The following is a 17,898-nucleotide window of genomic DNA, read 5'->3' as shown; positions in this document are numbered from 1 at the left end:
AGCGGGGCCGCGAGGGGCCGCGTCCCGCCGCAGCGCGTTCCGAGGGCTCTCCCGCCCCGCCCCTTCGGGTCCCGCCCCCGCCAGGCCCCGCCCCCGCCGCGGGGCCGGCATGCGAGAAGCCGCCGCCGCCCGGGGCGCTTCTGTGTGCGGCTGGGCCGGCGCGGCCCCGCTCCACACCGCTCCGTTCCTCGCCGCCCGCCCGGCTCGGCCCTAACCCGGGGTCGGCCACCGCCGCGGAGCGGGGCGCTGCATGGGGCGGTGTGGCCGGCGCTGGGGACGATGCCGCGGAAGGAGCTGCCGCTGCCCGCGGGCTGGGAGGAGGCGCGGGACTACGACGGGAAGGTGTATTACATCGACCACGGCAGCCGCACCACCAGCTGGATCGACCCCCGCGACAGGTGGGCGGTGGGGGGCGGGGACGGCCGTCTGCTCGGGGAGCGGCCGCGCGGCGGGGCTCGGCGCCGGGCCCGGCCTCTCCGTGCCGTTCCGCCGCGGGCCGGGCCCGCCCTCACCTGCAGCGCTGCCGCCCTCCTTCGTTCCGGAGCGGCCGTACCTGCGGCGCGTCCCGCCTCGGCGCGCGGCCCTGAGCGGCTGCCGGGCGGAGCGGCGCGGGTCGGGCGGTGCCGCGGCCCTCCGAGTTCGGCGCCGGGCGGTGGGTGGTGGGCGGTGGGACGCGCGGGTCGCCGCTTCCCGGGGCGCTCCGCTCGACTCTCCGCGTTCCCGAGGGGTTCTTTCCCAGTGTCGTTCACTTTGAAGGGCCACGGGAGCGAAGCGGGCCGCCCCGCGCTCGGGCCGCGTCCCGGCGGCTCTTTGTCCCGGCGCCGCGTCGGGCGGCCGCTGCGAGTGGGCGCGGGGAGCCCCGAGCGTTGGGGCGCTGCGGGATCCGAGCGCTTCCCGCCTCGGGTGCCGTGTCGGGAATCCCGGGCACGCGGCTCGGACTTCTGTCTTGATGAGCTGGAAATTCCGACCGTTGAACGCGGTCGGCGTGTGCTGTGGGCGCACCTTGCGGGCTTTCCTCCGTGTCATTAAGTATTTCTCGCACCCCGCTGGCTTCCCTCTCCCCCTGCTCAGCCCCTGCTCTTTGCGGGGCTCCCGTTGCGGGATCCCATGTGGGATGCCGGCGCTGTGCCTTATCCCGGTGCTGCGTAGCTCAGCTGATGTTTCAGGAAGTGAGTTGTGCAGTTTTACAGGATTTTAAGGAGTGTTCTGCATTCCAGGAGTAATCCTTGTGCATCCCGGTGACAAACGTGTAACCTGTTGGACTGCTGAAGGTTTGGAACATGTTTTAAGCCGATGTTTCAGTGAAGTGATTGAAAGAACTGAAAGAGCACGTTTGTGCCTCAGTGTGGCTTTTAACCTTGATTAAAGTTGATATGAGCTGAAATTGAGGATACTTTCTTAGCATCTTTTTTTTTGGTGAAGGTAAGTGAGAAATCTGTTAGGGCTGATGGCGGCTTACAGCAGTTCCGATGTGTCTGTGGTTGTGAGTCAGACACAGCAGCAGCTGAAGGCTGCCTTATCCATGAGGGCTGACTGCTCACTGCTGTTAAAGGAGAGCATTCACCACCAACAGGCCCTATCACAGGACGGGTTTGTTGTGCACGTAGTAATACACCTGAATACACATGGCCCTGACGGGCTTTGCTTCTGAGTCATCTTCCAGCAGTGTGGCCAGGCTGCTGTGAACTCAGGCTGTTGGGCACTCCTCCTGCCTCGGAACACCAGCGAGGTTGGAAGAGCTCATTGGTCCACTGCTGAACAACTTCAGTGTTAAAACATTTACCTGTCACATGGGGAACCACGTGTTTGAATGAGTCTGGGACATGGTCTGCTGTACTTGTAAGAATAAGTTTCTCTTTCAGCTGATGACAGCTCTCTGTGGACACCAAGTGATGGGAGTTTCTGAGCAGCTCAGCCATAACTGTCCCTGCCATAGTGGGGTTGGCTTTAGGTACTGTGCATCTGACGGTGTGTGTTCAGCATTTCTCTGCCTGGAAGTGGTGTGTGAATTAGCTGCAGCTGAGAGGTGGTTGTGTGTGCTTGCTGCAGTGCTCTCTGTGCTCTGCTTACGTATGCTGTCTTTGATCCAGGAGGAAGCAGTAGATACTGGGAAGTGTGATTGTAAAACTGCAGACTTTGGGAAAGTGGGGCAAGATTTATGTTTGAAGGCTCATTCTGAACCCCATTGCCTCTCAGTGGTGAGATCTCATTGTGTCTGTGCTTTTACAATACCTGGTTGGTTTATTTAGCGAGCAACAACTGGTTGCTCACTAAATAGAAAATGGCATGCAGGTTTTAAACCTCCTTAAGTCTTTCGTTCCAGCTTAATTTAGTGGAAAAAGCCATAAGCAGGGACACCATCTAGCTTCAGGGCACAGGCTTGCCCATTACACTTGGGATAGCAGCTGATGTTGGGTTTGCACTTGGGTTGGCACCGCCATCCCTGCAGGTTTGCCTGCTCTCCTGTAGCTCATTGCACCAGCTCTTCAGATGGGCTTTTGGTAAGAGGGGCCATTGCACTTCAGGTGGTACAGAGTCACTGTGACCTGGGCGAGTCGCTGTCCTGCGGTGACCTGAGTGATGCTCTGACAGCTTGGCTGGTCCTGCTGTGTGCTGGAGTGCTTCCTACCTTGCACCATGTAGGGCTTTTCCAGATGAGGAGTCCTGGGGAGCCCGTGGATTTTAGAGTGTTTAGGGAAATCATCCAGAGAGGAATTTTGTAATGTGACCATTACCGTGCTACAGTGTAACAGAGGAATTGGGTATCCTGTAGGCAAGGTTTCGGGTTAAAAAGCTGCGAGGCACTTCTTGTGGGCAGATGGGGAAAAATAGATCTTTTTTTTTGTCTATATAAAAGGGTGCAGAAATAACTGACTTTTTTTTTTTTAGTTCTCAGTTTGTCCTGAGCTAGGTAATTCTGGACTTGGATGCATTGTGATAGGTGACTCAGCCTTACTGAGCTGAGAGAAAAATCAGTTTGTTATTCCTAGTTCTAAAGGCAAGCATGATTTTCTAGGCATCCACCAGCATGTGGTAAAGCATATCAGAGTGCTGTCCCAGCTGCTTCCTTAATGCAGGGGATGCACCTGCTCTGTAATCTGCTGTGCTGATTAGCAAATCAGAGGTAAGTGCGTCTCAGAAACATCAGCCCCAGCTGCTGTCTGACTCGCAGTGATGTTTAAGAGCAGGAATTGCACCAACATAGTGCCTCAAATGAGGCTTTGCTTTCATCAGACGTCGGGGTTAGAGGTATCTGGATACCGGTATGTATGCTGTCCTTGGGTTCTCAGCAGTGTGTAGGGAAACCTCTTAATCTGCCCCCAAACTGTCTTGTAAGAGGGTTTTCTACCTTGAAGCTTCCTGAAGGTGCCTGGTAAACATGTCCTATTCTCTGGGTCTTGTGTTCTCATGCTCCTGGTCTGTTGGTGTATGTGGGTTTTTCTAGCTGTTGTAGATGGAGCTGGCTGACCTCTGCTTGTCCCACTCACTGGGCTTCTGTTGAGTGTGAAAGATGGCAAACCCAGAGCGCTGCTCAGGTCAGCCTGGGGAAGCTACTGAACCACGGAAGGTGCTTGCATTTCTGGGAGGCAGCAGTGCCTCAGTTGGTGCCTTCATTTTTCAAAGGCTCTTGGTGATGTGCATGTTGGAGACGCTTACTAAAAGAAAGCTCAGATTCTGCAGTGTCTCTCTGACAACTTCATACTCCATATAGAGACTTCTTCCACTCTGAACCTGCAAAGTTCTGGTAAAGACAAGTAGGGGAGAGATGTGCCAGGGTTCAGGGCCAATATATGTCAGTGTATATTGTCACATGTAGCATACTTTGTGCTATTAAAGCTAGTGCCACCTGTTTACTTGTGAATGTTAAAGAGCCTGAGGATCTTGATGAAGACCAGCTAACGTTATATATATAGCATAATCATCTTGCTGTGCCCCCATTAAGCCTCCCTGCCAGGCTCTATGAGGTGCTGCAGTGTGCTGTATTTCTTCTGTTATTCTGCTCATGAAGCTTCTCACACCCAGTCTGCTCTGCACACTTGATCTCCAAGCTTGTATGAAAGAATCAAGTGTGAGCATCTTGGTAAAACTTCATATGTAAATACCTGCTACTTAGATTATTTGCCTATTAACGTAACGGTAGTCATTGGAATAAAGTGAAATTTAGCTGCCTAAATTGTAGGAATTCTTAAGAATAAAAAGACTTGAAGGGAGAGCACTCAAAAGCATTGAGAAGAAAGGAAGCTGTGTTTTCCTGCAGGTGAAAATCAGTGTCAGGAGAAGACAAAATCCAAAATCCAGCATTTCTTTTCTCTGCATTTCTTTATCACTGGCAGCACCACGGCGTGCTGCTGGCTGGCCTGCTGTTACCTCTTGTTACTGCTAGTTCCCCTAATGCCCCATCAGGTGTATGTGGATCTGCATCTTTCTCATGTTTACGTTCCCCCAAATAGCTGATTCTTTTATTATAAAGAACAGGCAGTTCCACGTGTGTCTGTAAAAGCCATTTTCTATAAGCACACAGTTGAGTGACAGAAATGCAGTCTTTGTAATCACTTCAAATGCTGTCTTTGGGAGCAGGTGTCTCAGTGTGTAGGATTTGTACTGTTCTTTTAGTTTTTTCTCCCCCTGCACTAAGTGGAAGTTAATATCAGTGCTAATGCATAGGTTACTCTGAAAGTAATGCCTCCTATTTATTTCCGTGAAAACTACAACAGATACAAAGAGCACAAGAACACTGTTTGATAGAACCACTTTTCAGCTATAAAATACTATTTTCCAACACAGTCACCACCAGTAGCTGTGCATTTTCACCAGCAATGAACGAGAGCCTGCATGCTGTGCTTGTAAATGTACCAGCAGAGGTGACCCACTGTCACCACTGCAGAAATGCAGCACCCGCCCCTCACTGTGTTCACATCCACTGCTGGGTTTCCATAGTTTAGGTTGAGCTTCATCTTCTGCTCTGCAAGGTTGCCTTTCTTGGGGGGAGGGCTTAAATTGTGCATCAGAAGGGCTGCCAGCTTGTGAAGTTGTGAAGCTGCCTCCGACTGCAGCTCACTTGACAAGGGAATCAGCAGCTTCCTCCTGTGCAAGTCATCTGTTCTCATAGCGAAGTAGTTGTACTGAGAACCAACTTGTAAATGATGAAGATGCGAGTACGGTGAACGTGTAGGTGGTTATCCCTGTGCTGTTGTGCTGGGGCTCGGTGGCACTGCTGGCTGGGACAGCTGGAGCTGCTGCTGTTGGAATGGAATTCTGTAGCAATGCAGGAAGCCTGATCCAGAACATGCTCTGGTTGGTGAATGTCTCATTGTCTGGATTTGTTTAACAGCAGCAGCTGATCCAGGTCCTGTATGGCAGTGTGGGAGCTGTGTTGGCACAGGTGGTGCCAGGCAGGAGGTTGTGGTGGCTGCGCTCAGCCCAGGAGTGCCGCAAGGACATGTTGGCAGCTGTGGCCTGGGCTGGCTGTGCCCAGAGCTGGGGGTGCCAGCTCTGCCAGTAGCTTCTGATTGCGTTCTGTAGGTAGGGCACGTTCTGTAGGTAGGGCACATTCTGTAGCAGAGCCCGAGTGAACCCTGCCATGTGGCACAGAGTGTCCTGGAGCTGTCACTGACACTTTATTCACAGTGCAGCTGTGGAAAGAGGAGCTGGTGACAAACGTAATGGTGTCTGAATCTGATTTGAATTCTTCTAGGTTGTGCAAGAAAATATATTGTAAGACCCAGAAAGGTTGGTCCATAAAAATAACTGTTAATGGAATACCCTGAAGACAAAGCAGTCTGTGCCGGCAGCACAGGGAGGTTCTGTGGCTGACCTGCTGCTGAACTCTCGTTGAAGTGACTGAGGAGTCTGTTGGTAGACGATTGTGTCCCCTGTTCCAGCAGGTGTCGGTGAGGTGCTGAGGCACCGTGCTCTCTGCTCAGCGTGCAGGAGTGGTGCTGCCCACAGTACAGAGGTGTGGTTGGTGGTGCTCTGTGTCAGGGCTGGGCTGTCCTGGGCTTGGCGTGGCACTTGGCTGTGTCAAGTCTGGGAGAATTGCATGCCCTTGCCATACAGAGGGAGAAATTGTGTATGTGTCAGTGGAAAGTCCTCCTCGCATTGCTCGGTGCTGTGGCTGGCTGGCTCAGCCCAGGTGCCCTGCTGATGCCCCTGGCAAGGCACGTGGCAGCCGAACAAGTGGCCCAGGGCTGGTGGATGGCAGGGGCTGGGGTGTGCGGGCTGCTGCTGCCACGTGCACGCGTCCAGGAGCTGTGTAGATCAGCCACTTCCTCAGAGGGAAATACCTTCTCTACTGGCTGCTTGCCATTAATGATACCTGTTCAGTAAGGTTATGTGCTTTGCTTGTGGTAATGAGAACTTAGCTTTAACTGCTCCAATAAAACCCAAAGTTCTCATTCACAGAGCCTGAGGTTACTGCTCCCCCCCGCTACCCCCTCCACACACACACACACACACACACACACACACACACACACACACAACACACACACACTTCAAGCTGCATGCATAGATAATTTGCTGAGCAAACAACAGACAAAACTGCTCCCAGTGGAATAATAACCATTTTTCACTGCCACTCATCCAGTCAGGTGACATCTGGAAGACTCTGGGTATTCACAGGAGGTTTGGTCTGCAGCAGGAAGATGCAGAGAAGCCAAGTCTTACAGCTGTCAGTGTTCTCCTGCTTTCTCATGCTGTTGGATGTTTTCTGCTGGCTCAGCTTGCTCTGTTTGTTCTGGTGCTTATGACTTCCACCCCACCTCTGTGTTCTGTAACAGAAATGCCCAGCACATTTAAAAATAGATGAATGGTGCTCTCAGTCTTATGGAGGTGCTGTGGGGATTAATTAGTTCTGATGGAGTGCTTTCTGGCTGAGATGTCAAGCTGATGTTTCAGGACTAATGGTATTGTTTAATGAAACTACTTAGTTTCTCCTAAAATGTCTAATCGCTGTTTCAGGAGAATTTACTCTGTGGAGAAAAGCTTTATTGATTTAAAGTACCCAATGAGCAGTATTGATTTGCAGGAGGCAGTCATTCATATCTGTTCCGTGTTTGAGAGTTTTGGTGCTCTAAAGCTGGAACCACTGCTTGCTTCACTGCAGGTTGGTGCATGGGGAAGTTTTTGGCCAATTTTGCTTCTGTAGTTCTAAAGATTCACTTTGAGCCTGTTGGGCACATGCATGTATTGTGCTTCTGCATCTTATGTCACTGATCTGGAAGGGCATCTTGAGAGTGCTGCTTCAGGTTTGGTCTGTGCTTTAGAAGCGATGCTCCTCTCATTCTTAACTGCTGGGTGGCTGCTGTTCAGGCAGGCCCTGGCTGTTGCAGTCCAGCCTTTGTTCACACTGGTGCTGCTTTGATTCCTTGACACCTGTTAGCACAGTCTTCTGGTGGCTATGCAGGACTTGAGCTGTTGTTGGGAAGACGATGTCTCAGCTGTCCAGAGACCCTGCTTTTCAGGAAGATACTGCTGGCAGCTGCTTCTGTGTTGGTAGTGCTTCTCCAGGTGCAGCCTAGGATTGATGGAGCGATGCTGGAGGGAACCATGAAGCTTTGTGGCCTGCTGGTGTTCTGAATGAGTTCCCTGCAAAGCAGAGAGGGAGAACTGAAGGAAGCCTTTCAAAGATAAAATTGTATGACTTGCCTAATTTGGGATGATCAGCACTGGATGTAGTGTTCTGGATGAGGCTGTCACTTCAAAAAAAAAAAAAAAAAAAAAAAAGTCTCAACATGAATAACACTTTTGTAGTGTGGATTTTTGTGGTGGTTAAACCGAAAATGAAATCAGCACCTTATACAAAAGTTTTGTTGGAAGGTGTTAGTGGTGATGCTTGGGTGTATTTGATTAGCAGCATGTTCACCCTGCGGAGGACGGGGAGGTTAAAGCACTCCGCTTTATGCTGGTCAGCGTGTTTCAGCATCTCATTTCTCTTCACCTCAGCTGTCACTTCACCCACTTGTTCAGATTTCTTCCAAAATTCCTCAAAACTCTCCACATCAGCTGCCCCAAATGGCTTCTCAGTCAGTAGGGCAGTGAGTCACACTTGCTGTTTGTCCTTTCTTTTGTCGGCCGTGTTTCGCACCGCAGAAGATGTAAGCAGCAAGGGTAAAATAATCTGTTGCCTTGGAAGGATGCTCACTTTTTAATTCTTATCTGGAAGCTTATGTAGAGTGCTTTGGGCTGCCTAACAGGTGCATCTCTGTCAGGAGGTTTTCCAGTAAGACAGAAATAGGCAGATTTGTCCACGGAAGAGATCTTCCATTTTCTCCACGAGCGTTGTTCTGTCTGTATGTTAACCTGTGTGTGCAGGGAGGGGCAATGTCATGCCTGTTAACCATATCCTGTGGCTTTCTGTGACACTAGGCTTTTATAAGATGCTTTAGACTTCTTTTTTTTGCTTTTAAATTTTGAGTATAGGAGCTTCAGAATTTATCTTGAACTTTGTAAAATGTGTGATGCCTTTCCAGTTATTATGGATGTCATTCCCCTATTTCAGTTCTGTGTGATTTGTGAGCTGCATCTCCTCAACTTCTGATAGCTTTCCTCTAACCCACTGCTCTGAATGTTAGAATGCCCTTCCTTTCGTGCTGTCTGTGAATGGAGCCTATCTCTCTGCTTTCTGCTCTTTCTCCAAAGTCTCTCATACTGCCTAATAAACTGCAGTTCCTTCAATCTGTGAAGCCGAGACAGAAATGTGATACTGCAAAGATGTGAGCGATAACCAAAAAAAGCTGCCGTTAGGTCTCTAAGCCTCCTTGACTTCTGGTGAGTAACTTTCAGGCTCTTAGCTCTCCTGTATCTTTTTCATTGTTTCTCCTGCTGTTTTGCACCGTCTTCATCTGCTGCTCCCTTCCTTTGTCACAGTATTTGATTGCTGATAGACTGCTAGCAGGGGAGTAGAGCAGCAAAGCTGAGGCTCCCGGTGTCACCTCCTGCAAGCTATTTATTGCACAGGGGCGCACTCTTTCTGTGCTGTTTTGGTGAGAGACAGCATCAGATCTAAGAAGGTGTTCCAGTTAAGTGCGTATTTTTGGTGAAGCACTTCTGACTAAAGGATGGGAAGTCAGTTTTAAGGGTTAATCTTTAACAGCTCTCCCCAGTTTGTTCTGTCTTTTAAAGAACCTTCTGCAATCTTCCATCTTAACATTTTGCTACTTTATTTGGCATGTACTTCTGGTGAAGAGCAGCTGCACCTGGTGCGCTCTGCAGTAGACTGTGCAGCTCTCAGCTTGGTTAGAGTGGGGATGGTTTGCTACGTGGGCAGCTGAAACAGTCTGTAATTCTGAGTAAAGGTAAATGTGTTGTCATAGGCCATCTGTTAATTCTTCAGAGAAGATCTGATAGCACTGCTAGTTCCTCATGCAGCTGGCTCTCTAATGTTTAAGTGCGGAAGGTATCTGCTGTCATGGTCTTTCATTGCTCGATGCTAAGAGAGGCATGTTCTGAGCCCAAATACTTAAGACATGTAAGATCAGAGAAACAAACATAGTTGGGCATTAGTTTCTCCTTCTTCTTTAAGCTTCCCTTCACTTTTAGAGGAAGAATGTGTGGGATGGCAGGGAGGGATATATGGCTTAGGAACCTGCCTGGATTATTTGCAGGAGAGTTGCAGATTGAAATTATTCGCCGAGATCGATTTGCGGCTGAGCAGCTCACACTTAGTGACATCTTTCATTCAGGTTTGCTTTCACACTGCTTTTGTAAATGCCACTCTTAGCCCTACAACAGATGTTTTTTGTTGAGTTTTCTCATCTTTACTCCCTATTTGTCCAGTAGGCTGTAGCTAATACCCTTATTGCATCCTGGTTTTCTTTCTGTCTGCTTCCCTGGGACAGGCTGCTGCAGCTTTGGATAGTGGTTCTCCTGTAGTTCTGATGGTATTGTTGCATCTTCAGTAACTTAGGTGGTCTGGTCCAGGCATGGCTGCTGTGGATTTGGATTCAGGGCACTCTATACATTTCTTCCTTCTTGAGGATCTTTTTCTCTTAAGTCTTAAGACACGACTTAAGCTGAGTGTGTTGCAGTTTGCAACCTGGAGTAGATGTGTGAACAGGCAATGATTATTTGGGAGAAGAAGGAACTTGTCGTGTATTGATCGTGTTCTGTTGTGCTCCTATGGCTGCTGGATCAGCCCTTCTGCTCCCTGCCGTGGGTCTCCCCTTTGCAGAAGGGGGTGGCTGTAATCTGGGGGCTGCTTCTGTTTCCCATGCAGAGCCAAGAGATGCCAAGTCCTTGAAGGAGGAGGACAGCTGAGGTGCTTAACTTTTCAATGCTGAGAGTTCTGCTGTGTCTTAACAGGAATGAAAGCAGTGCAAGTGGTGGTAATTCACACCTGTAATCATTCTGCTTGGAAGTCTGCTGTGAAACTTGATTCTGATGGAGTGCTGTATGTTGGCGAGTGCTTCTTTGCCAACAGGTTTATTACAGAATAGATTTGCAATGAAATAACCTAAATTAAATCATTCCAACAAGTATCTTTAAGGCATTGCTGAAATTACTTCTCTGCGGTCGTTAGGCAGGTGTGTGGCAACACCCTCCTGAAGGGCGGTAACGCATCGTGCCAAACGCTGTTGAAGACAGGCTAAAAATGCTGCTTCGTGAGCAGCCCGGGTGCCTGATGAAAGGAATAATGGAGTTCCATCAGTGGTACAAGGTTTTTGCATTAGGAGACTTAGTATTTATGTTGCTTCCTAGATGCCTGTGGAGGATTTACTTCCCTTTAGCTAGAATTTTTGCAATCGAAAGCAAGCTATTGACCTGTCACTTCACACCTTTATTCCCTACTCAGATGTTCTGAATACTTTTTCCCCCTCTCTCTGGCTGTTGTCATTCCTGTTTTCTCTCTCAAGTTGTGTGCCACTGTTGCTTAGCTCTCTCTCGGGGACATGCTTAAAGGGTGTTTAAAACCTCTCATACAGTATGTGTTTTCCCTTATGGAAGGAGGAGATGTAGAGAGTTGTTGTTTTTTTTTTTTACAGGGGAGAAGCAAGAAATGCATTGTAGGTAGATTTCAAAAAATGCAAATTTGTTCAAGCACCTCCTTAAAAAGAAGGGAGGAAGAATAAAACCTGTGTTTATATACATGTAGATGCTAGAGGCAAAGCAATCCATTCATAAATATACAATAGGATTTATATCATGGTGAGAAGTGCTGCATGCATATTCATGTATCATTTGCAAATCCTTTAGCGATTAAATACTTTGCTGCAAACTCTCCAGAACTAAATAACCTTCTCATTGAAATGAGATGTCCAAAGGCTCTAATGCTCCTCCAGCTGAGGTGAAAGGCTGAGTGGTGTAATAGATCCGATGCTCTAATTTTCACTATAAGAGGGTTTTTCGTGCGCTTTTGTGTGTTATTTTATTAGGATAATCAGTAAGCCTTGAACAAAACATGTGAAGCAGAGAACTGCAAGAAGCATTATGAACCTTAACATGCTAAGAAAGGCATGGAAACTTGTTAAGATGTTTTTCTCAACTGATTTTAATAACAAATATAATGGTCTAAACTTTTATATCCTGTGCATAAAAATGGAGGGACATGTTCCTGTATTGCAACAGTCAGCTCCAGGGCTCTGTGTGTACTTCTTGTGTGTTGCTTACTGCACCCTTCCCCGGTGTTCTGACAGCTCATCTTGGAATTGCTTCTCCTTACTGATGTTTGAGTTCTTTCTCCTTTGCTCTTTAGTTCTGTGTTGGGGAGAATATAAAATGCATCTATGTTGGATGGGAAAAGCTAGCAGAGTTTCCATGTTCTTTCCTCCCCACTGAGTTCTTTCTTGAAAGCTGTGTTGTTCAATTTAGCTTTCCTGCTCTCTTGCAGCCTGCTTCTGGGATGCCTTGATTCAACTGAACAAAAAAACAAGGCAATGCACTCAATTCACTGAGGACTACGTATTCATTTTTCTGGCTTGCACAGCTGTAGCAAATTGCCCTCTTAGTCCTGTTTACTTGTTTTCTTAGCCGGTCACAGGTAGGTTCTCTTGCTTGATGCTCAGAGAAGTTCCCCTTGCTGTCTCATATTGTAAGCAAAGAGGCAGACAGCAGAGGTGATGTCCCTTTGGTGCCTGGAGGCTCCGCTGAACAGAGCGGAACTTGTGTTGATTTGAAATAAGGTTTCTAGGTAACTGGAAAGTTGTTGCATTTACAATGAGTGCTGAGAATTCGTTGCCGTCTGCCATGTCAGAGCATCGCTGCACCCGAGCTGGTGACTGGACGCACGGGGGACCAACATGCAGCTCTCTGCACTTGAAGAGCATTAAGTCCTTTATTTAGCCTTAAAGAAAGGACAAAACTGTGGTAAACAAATCCGGTCCTTCTGAGGCTGAATCCTAAGGGATGACTTGTTGACTTTATGAGGTGGGCATTTAGCGCATCAAGTGGTTTGGGTACAGATAGGGGAATGGCTGATGTGTGAAGAAATGCAGCACTTCTAGTTGCTGTGAAGCTCTGCATTTTATTTTTCTAAGAATATTTTTATTGTATGTTAGTGAAGAAGAATAGAAGGCATTAACTTATTTACAAATCTCACTTTTTTTTTTTTAATAGTGAGCACTGCTTCTTATTTTACTCCTGACAGCTTTGTGTTAGGCCCTGATCTCACTTACTAGACTTGCTGCATCATTCTATTGAGTAAAGATAGAGGCTGGATGGGATGTGGATTTAGGTTCTTTTCCTTCTATCCTGACAGGGTAGGTGTTTGCCTCTGGATTCACCTTGAGAGTGCAGCAGATGATAGCTTATGATGTGCAGGCCACTTGTGCACTTACTTGCAGGTGGAAGGGCTGGACAGCTTTGTCCCAGAGCCTGTCATGACTGTGGGGCATCGTGGCCTCCTGCCCCTCTACTGCTGCGGCCTGGGAGGTGTGGGTCCCTCACCTTGCTGTGCCCCAACCCTGCTCTGTGCTTTCAGGGCTCCGTTTCTGCTGCTGCAGTAACCAAGGTGACATGGGGTTGGGCACTGCAGCAGTAGAGCCTTCCCCCACAGCATGCTTCCTTGGGAAAGCCTGACTTGGTGTGAGGCACTGAGCTGGCACCACGGGCAGCAATGCCACTTCCGGTTTGCCTTTCAGGGCAGACAGCTTAAATATCAGAGATGGATGCTGTCTTAGTGCTGTGCTGCAGGCTGTAATTCCATCTGCTGTGACACTGTGAAGGTGACACCTGACGGGATGCTGGCTTCTTTCGGCATGTCCTTCCTGGATCTGCTGCGTGCAGATCTGGAAGGCACTGTTCTGCATGTTGGCTGGACTCAGTGCTGCTGCTTAGGAACTCTGCAGAGCAGTTCAGTGGAAAAAAGTTGTTAGGATTTCACAGCGATTTCATTCATCCTGGACGCTGCAGTTTCTGCAATATCCTTTGTCATCTTGAGTGTGGAACAGTAGAAGCACGTGTTCCTGCCGTTGATTTGGCAGTTATTAGAAGGACATTGAATAAAGGACAAGATTAATGGAAGAAAGGAGGAGTGCTCAAAGACCTCTGCTGGTAAGGTCTGTGTTTTTATTAGTTATGTGCATTCATCACTGATTTTGGTTCTCTGAATCAATACGTAGGTTTGCTTAGATATGCAAGGCAAGGTCAGCAGGAGTATTTGATTTGCTAGAGGGCTTCAACTTGGTCTTTGTAGACTACATGGACTAAGAATGGTAATTCTCTTAGCTGAATTGATTGAAGAAAATTAATGTATGCATGTAGCTAAGTATGCGTTGACGGTGTAGATCAGTGTTTGGGTGAGGAGTTAAAAGTAACTGGTGTCGGAGTTGCAACTTGCACTGGTGCTGAAGGTCTGGGCTGAGCTGTGAGCCCTGCCACTGCTGTATGGGCTGCTTCTGGTGGCCCGGGGAGAAGTCCTGTGTGTGAGTATAGCATGAGATGTCAGAGTATAATCCCTTTAGGAAAGGGATGTCTGTAGGATGGAGCCATGCTATGGGGCTGAGGCAGACTGGATGAGGGGGACAGAGCTTGTTTAGAGGTAATGTCAGATGCGTGGAGATCTGAGAAGGTGAAGTGAGATCCTTAGCAGAAGTTCTTTTGAAGATGAGAAATGTCAGAAACAACATCTAATCCACGTAAAACATAGCTATTGCTATTTGTTTTTACGTAGAATACACCCTGATGCTTTGTTAATGAGCACAGGAGTAAAATGAGAACCAAACCAAAGTGCTGAACACACACTGTCCTACTCTATGCCACTTCCTATTGACTGTGGCAATTAGCTGGAAGTGGCAGTGGGCATCACCCTGCAGACCCGGCCCTGCGCTGCGGGATGTAGTGCTGCGGGCTGCTGTCCTGAGCTCACTGGGGACCAGATTGGGCTCCTGTAAATGAAAGCCGAGTGACTGAAGGACAGAAACATGCCTGCTCTGGCAGGCATGCTGTGGCGTTGGGTGTCCGGTGCCTTTGAATGGGGGGGATTGCCATCAGCTGAAGATCGGCTGCTGCCATAGGAACGGGTCTGTGAGCCTGGGGGGGGCTTCCCATGTTCATCTCTGGGATCACCCAAACTGCCTGACTTTCCCCAGCACTCGAGTTGCTTTTATAACACAAGAAAAGATCACGACTTAAATGTTGCACTGCGCTCTGTTCTCAAATGGTGGGGGGGAGGGGGTAAGGAATAGGGGTTCTAAACAGTATTGGGAAAGCTGGATGTGCAGCCGGGTCACATGCAGCCAGTCAGGCTCAGGGGCGGCCCAGCTTTGCATTCAGATAGGCTGGTTGGCGAGCTGCAGACATTCCAGATAGTTGTGTTCGTTCTGGCTGTATCTAGGCACATGGTCACAAAGAGCAAGATGCGTGCAGTGAAGTATAAATCCCATGCTCTAATGACTCAGAGCACTGTGGTGCATGCATACATGCCTAACAGCTTGTATAATTAGCTCTCCCTGTGAGCAGGCAGCACATAAGGTTTGTTTGGAAGCTACCTAGGAATCCTGCCTGGCACAGCGAAGGCCTGTGGTCCTGCTGCGTGTGCAGGGATGAGTGCTGCGCAGAGGGAGGCTCTCAGGCTGATGCCTTCCACACCACTTCCAGCCCTGGGGCAAGGTGCTGCAGCCACTCACTCCCAGGAGAAAAGGATATAGTCAGTAAGGTGTTACTGAGCCCAGGGAGCCATCTGACGAGATGGGGTGTGCTGGTGTGGAGGAATGTGACAGGTTGTGCTGGTACCTAGGAGACATGCGGGGTGGGAATGTGCTGCAGCTGCGGGCTGCGTGCCTGGGATTTCACCAGAGCCAGGAGGGAAACAAACATGACCTTGAAAATCCTTATCGAGATGAAAAGGTGCAGCCAGCAAGTGCGTTCTTTGCCAGCCGTGTGCAGTGGGCTGCTTGGCTGCCCAGGGCTGCAACAAGACAGCTCCTTGTGTCCTGCAGCGTGTCACTGCCGGGAGCACAGCTGTCCCTGCAGCACAGCCAGCTCCTGCTGGTGTGCAGGGATCTGGGGGACCTGCTGCTAAAGCTGACAACTGTGCTCTTCGCTTATAAGTAATAATGAGTGTAGATGCATTAGTGTGGCTGGATCTGGCAGCTGGGGTAGATGGGCCACTCGGGAGGAGCAACTTAAATTACAGTGCTGTGGCAGATGAAGCACATTTAAGAGCTGGGTTACCAGCACCTGCTGAGCAGTCAGACATCTCACCAGGTCCTCACCAGAAGCGAGGGCTGCACTCTTTTCCCTACAGCCCTCACTGTTTCTGGTGTGCAGCTGACTGCTGAGAGCCCCAGTAACTCAGGGGCGAATTGGCTCTCATTAAAATCTAGGAATTCTGCTGTGTCACTGACTGGGAGCAACTTGTGGGATATGATAGGGGAGGGCAGAGCTGCAGGAAGGAACCAGAGCCAAGGGCAGGGTTTGCGGGTTGGAAGGTGAGAGAGCTGCTTTTTGTGGCAGCAACTATTTGCCTGGCTCAGTTGTCAGTGTATTTGTGCTGTAGATTCTCCCTTCCTCCCCTCTACCAGTGTGTGTTCTTGTACAGTCGCATGGAGTGCTTGGTTAAAGGAATTGCACTGCCTAAGAACAGACAGATTCTGTTCTGAAATGCTTTTTTGTTGCATTTAATCCTGGAGCACATCCCAGAAAAATAAATAGCTTCACAGTCCAGTAAAACAATACTTGTAGTACAAAAAAGAAATTAACACTTATTACTATGAATAGGTGCTATGAAATGATAAATGCTGCATTCCTGAAGGGACCGTAGTTCCATTGCAGCCTGTGACTGTGGTACTTCCAGAACTGAGGCTGCTGCAACTTTGGGAGAAGATACTTAAACTCAATTTGTTTTCTGTACAGGGACAGAATAGTAATGTCTTTCTTCTGGTATGTGAACTTCCGTGCTGCTTATCTTCCATTAAAGGAATTGAGGTGTTTGCTATTGTCTTAGATGACTTGTTTATAAATGCTTCTCTTACAGCATTTGGTCAGAAATGTTTTCTCAGTTATCAGACTTTCCATTTTAGAGATCTGATGTGTGCTAGGAATTTGGATATGTGCTAATGATCTTCAGAATTCTGTTTTCAGCTGGTACTGCCAAGTGTGGCCTCTGCTCACAGCAATGGAGATACTCTTGCTCTTGCTGGTTAACCACCAGCTACCAGGCAGGAATTCAGTAATGAGAGTAGGAAGCTAGCACTAGGTAGAAATGTTCCCTTTAAAAAAGAAAATATTAATGTGGGAAATGGATGTCAGTGCTGCTAAGTGGTGGGGGCACTGCCTTCCTTTCAGGAGGTCAGATGCAGCAGATAAAAAGAAATGGAAATAACACCAGGTTGCACGATCCCACAAGTATCTGCAGTACTACAGGGCAGGCAGGTGGCACGGGAAAATTAACTACTGATAGATGCTGCCTGCATTTCGGGTGCAGTTAGATTATGTCTAGTCTTCAGTGTATATCTCAGTTTCGGGCAATGTACTTCCCCTGCTGCACAGCCTGCGGTTACACACAGGGCACTAGCACTGCTTTCTGAAGTGGTATATAGGCAGTACAGTGCTTATGTGGCCGCGTGGATGTGCTCAGTGCATAGCCATAGTTTGGAGTGTGAGCATCTTGCTGATAAGAAGAGCTGTGCATTTCTGAGGAGTAGCTAAAAAAAGCTTTGATTGTGGGTAGCTTTGTGAAGTGCAGTTGGAGACCAGGCGCTTAAAAATAAATAAATTTGGGACACACTTCATTAGGTACAAACCTGGTTAATTGCTTGAGGCCAAAGCATGCAGCATTCTCATTTCTGCAGCAAAATAACGGTGTCAGTTTCCCATTCCAAACAGATGACAATTTAACACCCACATGCACAGGCACACACACTTTAAAGATGCCACCTTGCATTTTTGGCACCCGGTTACAATTTGTCACGGTCTGGTTTATTGCTTGTACTTAACTGCTGAGCCTTTCTATTCCCATCCTCTTTGAACAATTGATACAGATTAAATCCATAACGTTGTGCTCATAAAAAGCCTCAGATAATACTCCCTGCAACAATACTTGAGTTGGAAATGGTTTGGGGAAATGTAATTTTCATAAGGAGTTTTCCCTTGAATTCTGAAAAAATAACATATGTTGCTTCTGTATCTCGTCTTAAAATACTCTAAATGTTGAATGTGAGCAGACTGCTCATCCCAGTCAGGAGACAAGGTGCAATTCAAAATACAGCGAAAGTTGTACTAAATTCAGGAATATTGTCGTCTTTCTCAGTCTTCTACACCAATATAAAAACTGTGGCACTGCTGTGGAGTCTAGAACATACGCAGCACCCAAGCTATTGTCCTGCTCCTGTTTGTCTGAGCTGTGGTTCTTTGGTCTGTGCACCGGGACTTGATTCTTCTTCTTGTGCTTCTTGGAACGTGGGGCAGAAGGATGGCAGGAGGCTTTCGAGGGGAGTGAGAGGAGGAGTGTTCTAGCTTCTA

At 48.4% G+C, this 17,898-nt stretch overlaps 1 protein-coding gene across 2 annotated transcripts in view; it reads left to right on the top strand.

Annotated features, from left to right (window-relative positions):
• Positions 1–258: 258 nt before the first annotated feature.
• Positions 259–17,898, top strand: part of WWC1 (WW and C2 domain containing 1) — a 63,102-nt gene continuing 45,462 nt past the window's right edge. Inside the window, exon 1 of one of the 2 annotated variants that reach the window (XM_085236700.1) lies at positions 259–398. In XM_085236700.1, coding sequence (XP_085092826.1) covers positions 280–398 — 119 coding nt within the window. In that variant the 5' untranslated portion in view covers positions 259–279. Of the gene's footprint in view, positions 399–1,784; positions 1,952–17,898 lie in introns of those variants that run through there. The other variant, XM_085236699.1, reaches the window with a different exon arrangement.

This window comes from Meleagris gallopavo, chromosome 15 (assembly GCF_905368555.1).
Source record: "Meleagris gallopavo chromosome 15, MGAL_WU_HG_1.1, whole genome shotgun sequence".
Classification (NCBI taxonomy): Eukaryota; Metazoa; Chordata; class Aves; order Galliformes; family Phasianidae; genus Meleagris; species Meleagris gallopavo.
This window is presented reverse-complemented; position numbering and strand designations above follow the sequence as displayed.